The following is a 15,920-nucleotide window of genomic DNA, read 5'->3' as shown; positions in this document are numbered from 1 at the left end:
ACCTCGGGATGAGGACACAAGTTTACTTAGCACCTCAAAAACAAAATACATGATATTTCATAAACCAACACAAATTATCAATACCTGTAATGTAGTAAAAATTGGCAATGAGCCCATTGAAAGAGTAAAGGAGTTTTCATATTTAGGCCTGGCTTTAGACAATAACTTAAGTTGGAATGAGCATACCATATCTTAAATGTAAAGAAACAAATTATTAGTGTAATTGGAGTACTAAAAAGATTGAAAAACTATGGAATAAACAACCAACACTTAAGAAACATATATACCTCCCTCATACATTCACACCTTATGTACATGAATATAATATGGGGAAATTGTACAGAGGAAGCTATAAAGGGACTTGAAGTACCATACTCCAAACAAGAGCTTTAAGAATTATGTATGGATTTGATTTACTAAAACCATCTGTGGAAGTTTTTCAGGAAACAAACATATTACCAGTACAATGCCAGATTAAATACTCTCAAGCTTTATTTATGTTCAGGTATAAAAATAATATGATTTTTGTTAATACAGAACTATGATACAGCAAAGACATTCACACCCATAACACAAGATCAGCAAACCAGTTTTACAAAGATTCCACTAACACTACGTACCAAATATGGTGTTAAAGGCATTTCTTATTCAGCAAGCAGAGCCTTTAACAATCTACCACCCAAATTGAAACAAATCAATAAGTTGCACAGATTTAAGAGAGAAGTACACGGGTACTTCCTTGAACAGTATGTTGGAGAATAAATCGATAACCACCGTATACCTATTTTTCCACCTAAGTTTAGTTTATTTTTAATATCTTCTTTTTTCCATGTAAAATAATGATATTATGATGTAAATCAATAATTGTAAAATATTCCTTGTTATATATGTAGGCCTATGCCTTATCTGTTAACTGAAACTAAAAAGCTGCCAAGCTGTGATTGTAAAGGGCAGTCCCTCCTTGAGCCACTAGCTCACTGGGACATTCTATAATAAATAAATAAATAAATAAATAAATAAATAAATAAATAAATAAATAAATAAATAAATAAATGATTCAACTCCTATTAAAATACCTAGGAAATACAAATGTATTCTGTTTTTTAAATTTATTTTAATTTTTATATACTACTTCTACAGTTTAACACTAACATTTTAATGTCATCGTCACTTGACTTCAGATCCCTGTACTCTGATCACCACTCCTTAGTCCGTGCAGTTTCCCTGAATGTACCTCCCTATAATCCTTCTAAATAAACCTCCTAAACTATATGTACCACTGCGATTCAAGTGAAGGCCATTTGAGTGCATATCCTTATCTCCTGTCTATCCATTAGGATCTACAAATGTCACTCCCAGTTTCCCAGTATATTTTTCATGTCTGTCCTTGTCTCCATTTCTATTATTCCCTCTTCTAAAGCTGACCTGTCACTATGTTTATCCTATTATTTGTTCTACTCTCTCCATATATGACTTAATTGTATATTAATCTTGGCCTATCCTTTCTTTTTAAGGCAATGGATGGTGTGGTTGCTTTTCTTGGTGCTGAAGACATCCCTGGCAAAAACAATTTCACTAAATTTACTCCAGTACTATACAACATGCCTAATGTTGAGGAGGTAATTATCTTTATTCTCGTTATTGGACATTAATTTTCTTGTGATAGCTGCAAAGGTGAATGGTGAATTATATGTATGTTTGTAACTCTTTATTTAATATTTATAATTGTATTAATTAATTGCTTGAATTATTCCTTTATTGGATTGATTGATTTGATTGATTGATTGATTGATTGATTGATTGATTGATTGATTGATTGATTGATTGATTGATTGATTGATTGATTGATTGATTGATTGATTGATTGATTGATTGATTGATTGATTGATTGATTCATTCATTCATTCATTCATTCATTCATTCATTCATTTAAACCAATTTTTCTGTGATTATAAGTAATAGTTGAGAAAACAATAGACCCTGAAAGGCATATGATGGCATTCCAAGGAAGATTCTATGGGAAGCACTACACATGGCAAATACTGTACTGATCTCTGATTGATTAAAGTTGTTCAAGAAATTTTAAAGGACAACGTGTGCCAGAATAAAAATGGTAATTCATTATCGTCAATAATTCCCACCAGCAAAGGTTTGCTACAAGACTGTACTTTGTCACCAACTCTTTTCCAAATATACACACAAGCAAGCTTGAGAATGTGGTCTGGAAAATGTGAAAGAATGGGTTTCAAAATTTCAGATTGAGTATACTTGCATCATTTGCTTTTTGCTGATGACCAAATTATAACTACTGAAGATGAGGAGGATCAATCAGGCATCAGTAATCTGCATTTAGGGCTATTGCCCAGGCGACAGATTGCCTATCAATTGTTTACCTAGATTTTCCTCAAACATTTCCCTTGATAATTTATTCCAATCCCTTACTCCTCGTCCTATAAATAAATATTTGCCCCAATCTGTCCTCTTGACATATTATGATTTTCCCTACTTTTAAAAGCTCCACTCATGCTTATTTTTCTACTTGTGTCATTCCATGCCATCTCACCACTGACAGCTCAAAACATACCACATATGATGATATAGATGTTGATACCCACACAGAACCTGAAATATTTGTTCCAAATGAGTAAGTCTCCTTACTCCTAAGTCTTCCCAGTCCAAAGTTTGCAACATTTTTATATAACACTACTCCTTTGTTGGAAATCACCCAGAACAAATCGTGCTGCTTTCCTCTGAAATTTTACCAGAAAGTAGTCCTGGTGAGGGTCCCATACACTGGAGGCATACTCTAACTGTGGTCTTACCAGGACTCATTAATATGATTACCCCAATGAAGATCATTTCTTATATTAACACCTAGGTACTTAAATTGTTGTCCAGCTCCATAGCGTACTGGCCTTTGGTCACAGGGGTCCCGGGTTCGATTCCCGGCAGGGTCGGGCATTTTAACCATCTTTGGTTAATTTCGCTTGCAGTGGGGCTGGGTGTATGTGTTGTCCTCATCATCATTTCATCCTCATCACGACGCGCAGGTCGCCTACGGGAGTCAAATCAAAAGACCTGCACCTGGCGAGCCGAACATGTCTTCGGACACTCCCGGCACTAACAGCCATACGCCATTTCATTTACTTAAATTGTTCCCCATTAGGTACTTTCACCCCATCAACACAATAATAAAAACTGAGAGAACTTTTCCTCTTGGTGAAACTTACAACGTGACTTTTTGTCCCATTTACATTCATATCATTGTCTGCTCCATCTTACTACATTGTTTAAGTCCCCGTGCAGTTGCTCACAATCCTGCAACTCATTTAGTACTCTATACAGTATAACATCATCTGTTATTGTGATTCCAGATCTTTATTCATATCATTTATATATATATATATATAAGAAAACATAAAGGTCCAATAATACTGCCCTGCAGGACCCCCGTCTTAATCATTACAGGATTAGATAATGCTTCACCTACTCCAGTTCTCTGAGTTCTATTTTCTAGAAATGTAGCCACCCATTCAACCACCCTTTTGTCTAGTCCAATTGCCCTCATTTTCATCACTAATCTCTCATGCTCTACCCTATCAAGAGCCTTGGATAGGTCAACAGCAGTACAGTCCATTTGATCTCCTGAACCTAAAATATCTGCTATATCTTGCTGGAATCCTACAAGTTGAGCTTCCCTGGGACAGGCTACTTGCAGAGAATAGCCTAGAAATCAAGACTATAAAGTTAAGGAACACAGATATACAAAGACAGATGCAGGCTGATACAACTATGTTGGATGAGACAGATCGGGGGAGATTATATTGGTACGGACATGTGCAGAGAATGAACACCTGTAACCAAAGTTCATAAAAGAATGGGAGCCCACAGGAAGCAGGAGAAGAGGTTGTTCATTAACCAGTTGGTAGCACAACATATTAAGCTCCATGCAAAAGTATTGATGGGTAATAGGTGATGATAAAGATTGAGAGAAGGGAAAAAATGCCATTCAGGCATAATAGAGTTTTTGTATGCATTCCAGTTTCATTTTCACCTGTTTTTTTAATGTTATGATTATATTTTGTTTTTTGTTTAGTTGGAGACAAACCTCAGCATTAAGGAGCATTCTCTAGATAGATAGATAGATAGATAGATAGATAGATAGATAGATAGATAGATAGATAGATAGATAGATAGATAGATAGATAGATAGATAGATAGATAGAGCAATTTGCATCATTAATGGAGCAAGCAGCTACAAACTTAGCTTCCTCAAATATACTGCCTCAGGATGTAAAAAACTTGTATTAACTTACAAGCATGAAATTTGAGATCTAGCCTATCTGCTGGAAATGAATTTCACCTTATTAATCTTAGTGTATCATTGCACCTGCACTGTTAGATATTCATTCTCTGTACGTGTCCATACCAATGTAATCTCCTCTGATCTGTCTCATCCAACATAGATAGATAGATAGATAGATAGATAGATAGAGAGAGAGAGAGAGAGAGAGTGTTTCTTTTGTCCCCATTCTGAGATCCTAAGAAGAGATTTATCTTCCAGATCTTTAGTTCAGGGAAGATCTTGCATGCTGGGCAGCCAGTGGGTATTATAGTAGCTACGTCACAGCGGGCGGCAAGAGCAGCTGCAGAAAAGGTGATAGTGACAGTGAAAGATAGAGAGAGACCAGTTCTGACAATACAAGATGCCATTACTTCAGGCAACGAGTCACGTATCATCATGGAGGTGAAACCTACATCTAACTGCTCAACAGGTGAGATTCCTCTAATAGTAAATTAAACCACTAAGATACAGTTAGATAGCCAGTACCTCTTAACATCAGAAGAAAAGTGTTTCATTTGACTCAGTCACAAATTTCTCTTTGCATGAATCATTTTAAGAAGGTATACAGGAGAATACAAACTTATCAGATAAGGATTAGATGACAAGCGATAAAATAATTGCTTTCAGAAATGGCTTTAGTCTCTAATTTGCCTGAACACTCCGGATGTCCCCATTTTCAATTTTGAACAGCATATTTTTTTTTCATAAATACACACTACCTTCTTGTACAGTATTATAAATTAACACAAGCAAGTGCATATAAGCTATTATAATTTTTAAAGAAAGTTGCCTTTTTCATACTTATCTAATTACTCATTTTCATTCCTTTCCCATTTTCTGAAGATAGCTACGGACCCAAACTGTGCAGTCACTTTCTCAGTTTTGAATTGTTACTTTTATTCTGTGTGTATATTTTGAGAAATTACATTCATTATTTCAAGTTATCAAGTAATGGCTGATATCCAGGGCTACCCACACCAACCAACTGACCGACCGATCACTGCTGATCTGCATTTAAGGCACAATAGATTCCCTATCTATTGTTTTCCTAGCCTTTTCTTAAATGATTGCAAAGAAATTGGAAATTTATTGAACATCTCCCTTGGTAAGTTATTCAAATCCCTAACTCCCCTTCCTATAAACAAATATTTGCCCCATTTTTTCCTTCTGCATTCCAGCTTTATCTTCATATTGTGATCTTTCCTACTTTTAAAGACACCACCCAAACTTATTCGTCTACTAATATCATTCCACGCCATCTCTCCACTGACAGCTCTGAACATACCACTTAGTCGAGCAGCTCGTCTCCTTTCTCCCAAGTCTTCCCAGCCCAAACTTTGCAACATTTTTGTAATGCTACTCTTTTGTTGGAAATCACCCAGAACAAATTGAGCTGCTTATCTTTGGATTTTTTCCACTTCTTGAATCAAGTAATCCTGGTGAGGGTTCCATACACTGGAACCATACTCTAGTTGGGGTCTTACCAGAAATGTATATGCCCTCTCATTTACAACCTTACTACAACCCATAAATACCCTCATAACCATGTGCAGAGATCTGTACCTTTTATTTACAATCATATTTATGTGATTACCCCAATGAAGATCTTTCTTTATATTAACACCTAGGTCCTTACAATGATCCCCAAAAGGAACTTTCACCCCATCAACACAGTCATTAAAACTGAGAGGACTTTTTCTATTTGTGAAACTCGCAACCTTTTAACCCCATTTATCATCATACCATTGCCTACTGTCCATCTCACAACATTATCGAGGTCACTTTGCAGTTGCACATACTGTAATCTTGTAACTTATTTATTACTTTGTACAGAATAACATCATCTGCAAAATGCCTTATCTCTGGTTCCATTTCTTTACACATATCATTGATATATATAATATATAAGGAAATATAAAGGTCCAATAATCCTGCCTTGAGGAATTCCCCTCTTCATTAATACAGGGACAGATAAAGCTTCAAATGCCTTAGATAGGTCAATTGCGATACCGTACAGTCCATTTGACCTCCTGAATCCAGGATATCTGTTATATCTTGCTGGAATCCTACAAGTTCAACTTCAGTGGAATAACCTTTCCTAAACCCGAACTGCCTTCTATCAAACTAGTTATTAATTTTGCAAACATGTCTAATATAATCAGAAAGAATGCTTTCCCAAAGCTTACATGTAATTCATGTCAAACTAACTGGCCTCTAATTTTCAGCTTTATGTCTATCACCCTTTCCTTTATACACATGGGCTACTATAGCAACTCTCCATTCATTTGGTATAGCTCCTTCATGCAAACAATAATCATATAAGTACTTCAGATATGGTACTATATCCCAACCCATTGTCTTTAGTATATCCCCCAAAACCTTATCAATTCCAGCTGCTTTTCTATTTTAAAACTTTTGTATCTTACTGTAAATGTCATTGTTATCATAGGTAAATTTTAATACTTCTTTAGTATTAGTCACCTCCTCTATCTGGACATTATCCTTGTAACCAACAATTTTTAAATTGCTGACTGAATACTTCTGCCTTTTGAAGATCCTCGCAAACACACTCCCTTGTTCATTAATTATTCCTGGAATGTCCTTCTTGGAACCTGTTTCTGCCTTAAAGTACCTGTACATACTCCTCCATTTTTCACTAAAAATTGTATGACTGCCAATTGTGCTTGCCATCATGTTATCCTTAGCTGACTTCTTTGCTAGATTCAATTTCCTAGTAAGTTCCTTCAATTTCTCCTTACTTCCACAGCCATTTCTAACTCTATTTCTTTCCAACCTACACCTCTTTCTTAGTCTCTTTACTTCTCTGTTATAATATAGTGGATCTTTACCATTCCTTACCACCTTTAAGGGTACAAACCTATTTTTACATTCCTCAACAATTGCTTTAAACCCATCACAGACTCTTTTTACATTTTTACTCTGTGGTCCCTGTCAATTGTCCCTCCCTCTTCCTCAACATCATATCAAAGTACCAAAGCAAATTTGCTTTACAAAGAAAATGATTCATTGTGTCCTCCTATTCAATACATATATATCCATCTTTAGATGTAGTAATTCTAATTAAACATGTTTTGGGTCATTTTTGAGCCATCTTCAGTGAAAATGTTAAAAACTATATGATTAATGTTAAAAGAATATTATTAAAAAACTTGATGAGGAAGAATGTATAAAAACATGTGCAACATGATGAAGTTATTACAATGTGAGGTAGTAGCCAGGTTGAGAACCTCTTAGTCTGAAAGTATAGTATGTCACACTAAAATACTAGGACAAAATCACAAAAATAAAACTTGAGAAACAGTCTATACTCAGAGTCACATGTTCGAAAAGTCTAGAGAACTGCAGAAGTACAAGAACATATTCTGAGTGGAAACTATGCCAAGTGCTGCGTGGGTGACTCGGTAGTGGAAACCTTCAATAACATCCAAATCTGTAATAGGAAAAATGAATGAGCAACTATAACAACACTTTGTCCTTTAATATATACAGAAAACCCACCCACACTATCATCTGTTAGCCCAACCTGCTCACATATACTCATTCATTCATTCATTCATTCATTCATTCATTCATTCATTCATTCATTCATTCATTCAGAAATATAATTCCATACACTGTTCAAAACAAGGAAAATACAAAAATTATGATTTAACATCATCCTGCTCCTCTTCCTTTTCCCTTATCAAGCTTCTCACCGATCTTGATAGCTGCAGTCGCTTAAGTGCGGCCAGTATCCAGTAATCGGGAGACAGTGGGTTCGAATCCCACTGTCAGCAGCCCTGAAGATGGTTTTCCGTGGTTTCCCATTTTCACTCCAGGCAAATGCTGGGGCTGTACCTTAATTAAGGCCATGGACACTTCCTTCCCACTCCTCGTCCCTTCCTATCCCATCATCGCCATAAGACCTATCTCTGTCAGTGCGACGTAAAGCAACTTGTAAAAAAAAAAAAGTATGTATCCAGCTTCTACCAGGTCTGGGCATTTATGTCACGTCTCCAACTTTCCTCTCTCTTTCCACCATTCCTCTTCCATCTGTTTGTCCCAGTCCAGGTTTTCTCTTTTTGCACCCCTCTTTATTGAATCAATCCACCTTGCTCTAGGTCTCCCATTCACTCTCTTTTCCTTGAACTTCATCTCCATCATCTGTTTTGGTATTCTTTTCTCATCCATCCTCTCTATATGCCAAACCCATCTTAGTTTATTCCTGTCATTTCTGTCATTTAGGTTTTCTCTTCCAAGTTCTTTTTTAACATCTTCATTTCCCACTCTGTCTTTCCTTGTCTTTCCTATCATATTTCTTAAATATTTCATTTTGCTGGCTTGAATTCTACTCTCATCCCTATTTGTCAATGTCCAGGTCTCAGCCGCATTAGTCAATATGGGTGCATAATACACTTTATATGTTACCGGTATCTCCTTACACTTCCTTGGTACTTCCTTATTACAGACAAGGTTTCTTATACTGTGGTAGAATTTCACTGGAATTCAAGATGACAAATTGGGGCAAATAGTCATTTTTAGGAAGGGAGGTTAGGGATTGGAATAACTTAACAAGGAAGATGTCCAACAAATTTTCAATTTCTTTCCAACCATTTAAGAAAGGGCTAGGAAAGCAACAGATAGGGAATCTGCCACCTGGGTGACTGCCCTAAATGCAGATCAGGATTGATTGATTGATTGATTGATTGATTGATTGATTGATTGATTGATTGATTGATTGATTGATTGATTGATTGATTGATTGATTGATTGATTGATTGATTGATTGAAACATGTTCAACAGTGCCTTTTCCTTGTTTTTCTCCTCTTGATATCATCATGGTTTTGCTTTTCTCTGCACTGATTTTCATACCATACTTTTCAATTTTCTCATTCATTGAATCAAGTTGTTATTGTACTCCTTTGCTGTTTGTTCCCCAGACCACAATATGTCTGCAAACAGTAATAACTTCATCTCTCTGTTCTTGTATGCTTTCTTTGTCTCCTTTGTAATTTTCCCCATAACCATTAGAAACAAAAGAGGCGACAGCACACTTCCGTCATAGTCCAATTTCATTTCTGAACCATTCTGTCTTGAAATGGAGTCTGTATGCTGCTGATGCAGTTATTGTACTTTGCTTACATCATTTCTACAGTTTGTTTACCCAGTCTCTTTTTGACTACGGTTTCCCAACCTTCTCCCTGAGAACACTATCGTATGGTTTTCATGACCAGATCCTTTCCATATTCCTAATTCTTTTCCATGCATTGCCTCATTCTGAAGATTGGATCCACTGTATTTCTTCCACTTCTAAAGCCATATGAATTATTTAACATTAAGGTCAAATAACAATTGTCAAAGGGGAATGTAAATTATTGTGTTATCTGTTTTGTGTAAATGATGAACCGCAGACATTTATACCTGAAGTACCTGTTTAACACATTGAGTCCCGGCCCATTCTTCACCCCTTGATCCAAAAACCCAGGCTTTTTAGGGCTATTTCAAGTAATTTTGTACATAATTTTTGTGAACATATTCAAAAACCATTACCATATTCTAAAAGAATGAGGATTAAGGTTGCTTTGCAAGGTAAGAATTAAGTGTCAGCATCAATATTTATGATTTCTAAATTTATCTGAGAAATGTCAAGTTATGGTAAGAAAATACCCTCATACAGTAATAAGGGTAATCTGAATTATCGATTATTTCTTCTCCAGCATCCTCTATTTCAATATTTAAAATAATTATGAACAGATACAGGTGAATAACATGAAAACACATGGAAAACAGTTACCACAACTTCTTCCAGGATGGCACAGGAAGATTTGCTGTACTCAGAGTTGGGAATTAATTGCGTAAACGAACCTGAAATTACTTGTAACTATTACTTTTTAGTAATTTTTACTTGTAATTGTTACTTTTCACAAAATTTAATTTTTACTCGAAATTTACTTCTTGAAATAAAATTGTAATTGTTACATTTTAGTAATCATTACATTCCCACAATTGATATACATCACATTGAGAGCTTAGCGACTTTGGAGCCCCGGCACTTGCAAGGTGTCATGCCAGGAGTATAATTCCAGAATACATCATGCACTCATTCATTTACAGGCATGTTGTCATGGTTACTGGATGAGATTTAGATAATTATGTACTATGTGGTCAAGATGGTGCTGGTGGCGATTGTTGTTGAGAGAGGAAGTACAACTGGGCAACCAACCTCTACTAACACTAATCAGAAGGAAAATGGAGGAGGCCCGACACTTGAAAAAGTGAAGGTATCGGCAAAAGAAAGGGAACGGCCATGAAGGGCATGAAAATGAAATACTTCCTAGGCCTCGAGAACCTAACATCATTGGGGTTGGGAAAGAATGATAGTGGACCTAGGGCAGTGACACAAGTAAGTGGAAGCAATGCCAGACTCACCTAGTGGAATCGTGGTTGCCAACCCACACTCCCAAGTTGAGAGTCCTTGGTCTCCCTTTTAGTCAAATCTGAAGATAGGCAGGGGATACTGCAGATGTTATTCTACCGCCCCTGCCCGCAGAGGATACATGGTTGAGAATAGGGCCAGAATAAACATTTGATGAAGAAGGGGTTAAGGCATTTCCATTCCCCTCTTTGAATAAATACTTTGAATTAGTTATCCTGAAAATAATGCAAACATGAAAGTGACACGCAAACTTTGCTTGGGAACAATAATTTTGAAAGTCTGATTAGTTTTGCCTAGTGATGATAACCACATAAAGTCACTATGCTAAATAACACAAAATGGAGTAATGTATTTTTTCTTGCAAACTTTGGTATCATTCCATTCCCATGCAAAAATATGTCAGTGATTCCCAAAAAATTTGTATTCTGAGAAGTAATTGTAATTTTTCTGATTACTTTTTGAAGAAGTAATTAGTAAATGTAAGTGAGGTAACTGCAATTGAGCCCAATTTATTTTATTTTGTAATTTTCCCATCACTGGCTGTGCTATACTGCATATCTTGTATTTTCTAATAACTTTCTAACTACAGTAAACAGAGAGATGGATAATCTGCCTAGTCAACACTATGTATTAAAAATTTATTTACATTTAACATGTTTTGAAAAATATGTCGATTCTTTTCTTCAGCTATATAGGTTAAAATTCACATATTACTGTTAAGACCTAATGAAACAGGGGGGCGCTCACTAAGAAAACTAAAACTGGGACATGTACAATATGACATACCGGTATTAAAAATTAATAAATAATGGCATGGAAGTAAAGTCCATCTTGTCATCTCCATATAAACATGACATTAGGAGTATGTCTGTGTAGATAAAATGTTGAGCACTGTTGCGATATGACGTCAAGTGTGTCCTCCTTAATCCAGTACTCCCTTATCACAATTAAATTCAATCACATTAAAAACAATATAAAATGGTGTATAACTAAGTTGTCAAGCTGTTCCCTTCAGGTAATAGACTCCCTCTTCCTCAGCCCCAGTTCTTCTGCATTCCCCAACAAATTTGTTTCTGCTTCCATCTTTATCAAGAGGGAGGGCATTGACATCCACAGGATTACCTTGGTAGATCTTTAGTCTTTATGAGGAAAGTGTTGGATAGAAAGAAAGTTGGATAAACACAGGAAAAATGAATGGAAGAAATTATGAGGATGAATACAATTAGTAAAAGAGTAGAAATACAGGATGATCTTAGAAGGAGAAAATGAGCCTGATGATCAATATGTGCCCACTATCTTACAATACACTGAGACTTGAGGCTATAATTTTTACCAAAAAGAAATGAGTACTATATATTTTTCATGCAGGAAAATAACAAATTACCTACACATTATTTCTTTTTACACAAATTTATGATGTATGCAATTGTATGATGAGGCACAGTAACATAATTTTTCTCAAGTTCTATGCTTTAAAACAGGTTTTAGTTGTATTTACATAATTTACAATTAAATGACATATATTGCTTGATCATTAATCACAGATTCACGGTCTCTCCAACCACTCTAAAATTTCAAATATGTAAATCAATCCTCTTTTGCTACTTGATTTCCTGGTGGGCAACCAGTTGCATAATGCTTAATGGGGTCCAACTGTGTTGTGTACGGTAGTACAGGAGATATTAGACATAGTGTATACTGCCAGCAGTCTGTGTTGACACAATTGTTTGACCTCATTCTCACAATGTTTACTAGACAAGGGCCTTCACGTGAATGTGTATTATTCCAATAATTTAATTCACTGTTCATCGCTTCTTAAGGGAATTTCATAGACAAGTCTTCATGTGTAGCCTACTTTGCATTTACGAGCAGTACTTCGCATGAGAATAAAAATTTATGATATTATTAATTGAAGACTGCAATACAGTATATTTCCTCCTCATTTTTATTAGGTGGGCAAAAGAATGTGAAAGGATAATTATTGATTTCTTCTTGTGTTAACAATGATATAGCGGTAGCATCAGGGACTGCATGCCTGTGTTCATGGCTCTCATTATGCACATCTGTGGTTGAGGGTTAAGACCTTCAATTTTAAGGGTCGCACAAAACATTACTTCTGTTCATGAGAGTTTCTAAACCAGTTTGGTGCCAGGCTGAGTGGCTCAGACAGTTGAGGCGGTGGCCTTCTGACCCCAACTTGGCAGGTTCGATCCTGGCTCAGTCCTGTGGTATTTGAAGGTGCTCAAATACACCAGCCTTGTGTTGGTAGATTTATGGGCACATAAAAGAACTCCTGTGGGACTAAATTCTGGCACCTCAGCATCTCCAAAAACCATAAAAAAGAGTAGTTAGTGAGACGTAAAGCAAATAACATTATTAAACCAGTTTGGGTATTCTTTCAAAGGTTCAGATATTCTCTAATATTATACAATTCATTTTAACTTAAATGACATCTTGCATACTTTCCTTCATGACATTTTCTGAAACCCTCTGCATTCCTTGGTAGGGATTTCAGCATTTCACAACCAAGTGCTGTAGTTTCTTCATGATTATTGAAAAATTAAGCAGTTGAAATAGAGAGAGCAAAGCCTATATAAGTGTGTAGTGCTGGTTTGAATTGTCTTGTGGGAAACTTGAAGCCAGAATGAAATAAGTTCTTGACCTACCCACACATCAGTATGAACAGGGTTTGAAAGGGATAGGAAATAGAAAATACACAGGTGAGGGATAATATCATATATAGAAAGAGAAGTATTTGGATCACAACATATATTAAGAAAATGACAAAGATGTTGACAATGACAGGTCACTGTGAGAGAAGAGAGCAACAGAGGAAAGACAGCAGGACAAACACAAAGACACAAAAGAACAAGAACATGTGGGTTTTTGTTTATTTAAAGTTAATAAAAGTGTAGACTTATGCGTCACCCAGCATTTTCCCATAAAAGGATGGTGGAGGTGGTGGTGAGGAAGTACAACTGGGCAAACATCTTCTCTTAACGCTGATCAGAGTGAAAATGGAAGTGGTTCTATACTTTGAAAAATGAAGGTATCGGCAGAAGAAAGGGAAGGGTCATGAAGGACATGAACATGAGAGACTCACAATCTTAAAACTCCTCCACAGGGGTCCTCATAAAAAGAGCCCTGACTACCTATCAGGCTTAGACTACATTGTTACTATGATGTTGCTGACATTTACTATCACTACAATATTATAATGTGGAAGTAGAGGTGAAAGAGTGTTATTGTTTCTTCTTCTTTACAGCAGGTACAATAGACTCTGTAACCGGTCAGTGTCCAGGTACAGGACAGGAGTTGCATGTACTGAAGGGAAGATTTCACATGGATACTCAGTACCACTACACCTTGGAGACACAAACTTGCCTCTGCGTACCACTAGAAGATGGTATGGATGTATTTTCTGCCACACAGTGGATGGACCTCACTAACTGTGCTGTTGCTGAAAGTTTAGGTATTCCTGAGAACAGGTAAATTGTCATAATACGTATTGGATTTCAAGTCACTTGTTACCTGTTTGGTCCTTTCCATTAGCATGGCTTTCAAGACAAAAAAGACAAAAAGTGTGAAGATGAATGAAGACTAAAAACACAGTACAAACACAAAAGGAGAAAAGGAACCCAAGAGATCAGTAATTTTTCAGTTTTTAAGTTGTCTTTCTATTAGTTTTTGTCAATTGTTATTAAATTTATAGCCGAACAAAACAAAGTTAATGTTTATACTGCATTTTATGAGGACACTGATCACTAAAAATGGGTGTTTCCACCCCTAGCATCTACGATGGCCTGTAAACATACAGGCATGCTGTTCACAGGTTGTTGGATGGCCTCTGCTAGGATGCGATCCCACTCCTCCAGCAATTATGTTCTACGTTGTGCCAAGATAGTGTTGTCACATTGTCTGAAGTTCCTTCCAACTGTATCCCATATATGTTCAATGGGGTTTATGTCAAAACTACATGTTGGCCAGTCCAGGGCTCAAATTCCAACTTCCTTGTATACAAGCGTACAAGTGACTACACAATCAGTTTTTAGCCAATAGACACCACTGTCTCCTGTAGTGTAGCAGGAACATTCATGATAGACACCAGCATGATGCTCAACATGTTAAGGTATATTTATCACACAACATGTTCTACATGCTTTCGGTCATTAAGAACAACAAATTCAATACATTCGATGGTGTTATATACCATATGGGAGCACTGTGGTTCAGGGTTTACATCTTCCATCATTGAGTCATTGTTCTCATATAGTTGTTGCAGAGATTGTGAAAAACATTGTTCCTTAAACATTAGGAACACATCATATATCATTAGGTCTGGACTTCTAGGATGAAAACTAAAGGCAGTTCTCTGGACATAAGACATTCTGTAAACAGTTCCTCTAACAGAAGGCCTACTCTGTTTTTCTGGCCTACGTGACTATCTTGCTGGAAACCTTGATTATTGATACCTAAATTATTTAGATCACAAAATAATCTCTGCTAGTGATGATGATTATTGTTTTTACAACTGGTCAGCTGTCCTCTCTTAACACTAATCAGAAACAAAAATGGAAGAAATCCGACAATTTGAAGAGTGAATGTATCAGCCAAAGAAAGGGAAGGGTCATGAAGGGTCTGAAAATGAAAGACAGCCTAGGCTCCACAAACCTAATACCATCAGGGTCAAAAAACAATAAGAGTCAGCCAAGAGAGGTTGGATAGGATAGATTAAAGTGAGGGAAGTGGCACAAGTACAGTAAGTGGAAGTTATTCCAGGTTTAGCTAGGAGCCCCATTGTCTCAACCCACGTTGAAAGCCCCTTGGGGGGTATGTCCCTTCTTGTTGCCTCTTACATCAGGCAAGGGATACCATGGATGTATTCTACCACCCCCACCCTCAAGGGAACAAAATATCTGCATGAAACAGAACTGTGACATGCTCCCTGTATATCTTAGCAGTTACTGTTGTTGAGTTACCATCCTCTTCTTGAATTAAGTGGGTCCAATAACACCATGATTTAACGCTGTCGCCTAAATGGTTACTTTCTCTGATTGGAACAGTGTTTGTGTGTACTCAGTATGCTTTTCCCTTCCTAGAAAATGCATGTTTTGCTTGTTTACATGGCCACTGAGCAG

The 15,920-nt window shown here is 36.5% G+C and overlaps 1 protein-coding gene across 1 annotated transcript in view; it reads left to right on the top strand.

The window, feature by feature from the left end:
* LOC136877740 (uncharacterized) overlaps positions 1-15,920 on the top strand; it is a 198,367-nt gene that overhangs the window by 127,012 nt on the left and 55,435 nt on the right. Inside the window, exons 14-16 of the mRNA XM_068228622.1 lie at positions 1,515-1,619; positions 4,565-4,775; positions 14,048-14,270. Of these exons, the coding sequence (XP_068084723.1) occupies positions 1,515-1,619; positions 4,565-4,775; positions 14,048-14,270 (539 nt within the window). The remainder of the gene's footprint in view (positions 1-1,514; positions 1,620-4,564; positions 4,776-14,047; positions 14,271-15,920) is intronic.

This window comes from Anabrus simplex, chromosome 7 (genome assembly GCF_040414725.1).
Source record: "Anabrus simplex isolate iqAnaSimp1 chromosome 7, ASM4041472v1, whole genome shotgun sequence".
Taxonomy (NCBI): domain Eukaryota; kingdom Metazoa; phylum Arthropoda; class Insecta; order Orthoptera; family Tettigoniidae; genus Anabrus; species Anabrus simplex.
The sequence above is the reverse complement of the archived record's forward strand: the minus strand, read 5'-3'. Positions and strand labels throughout refer to the sequence as shown.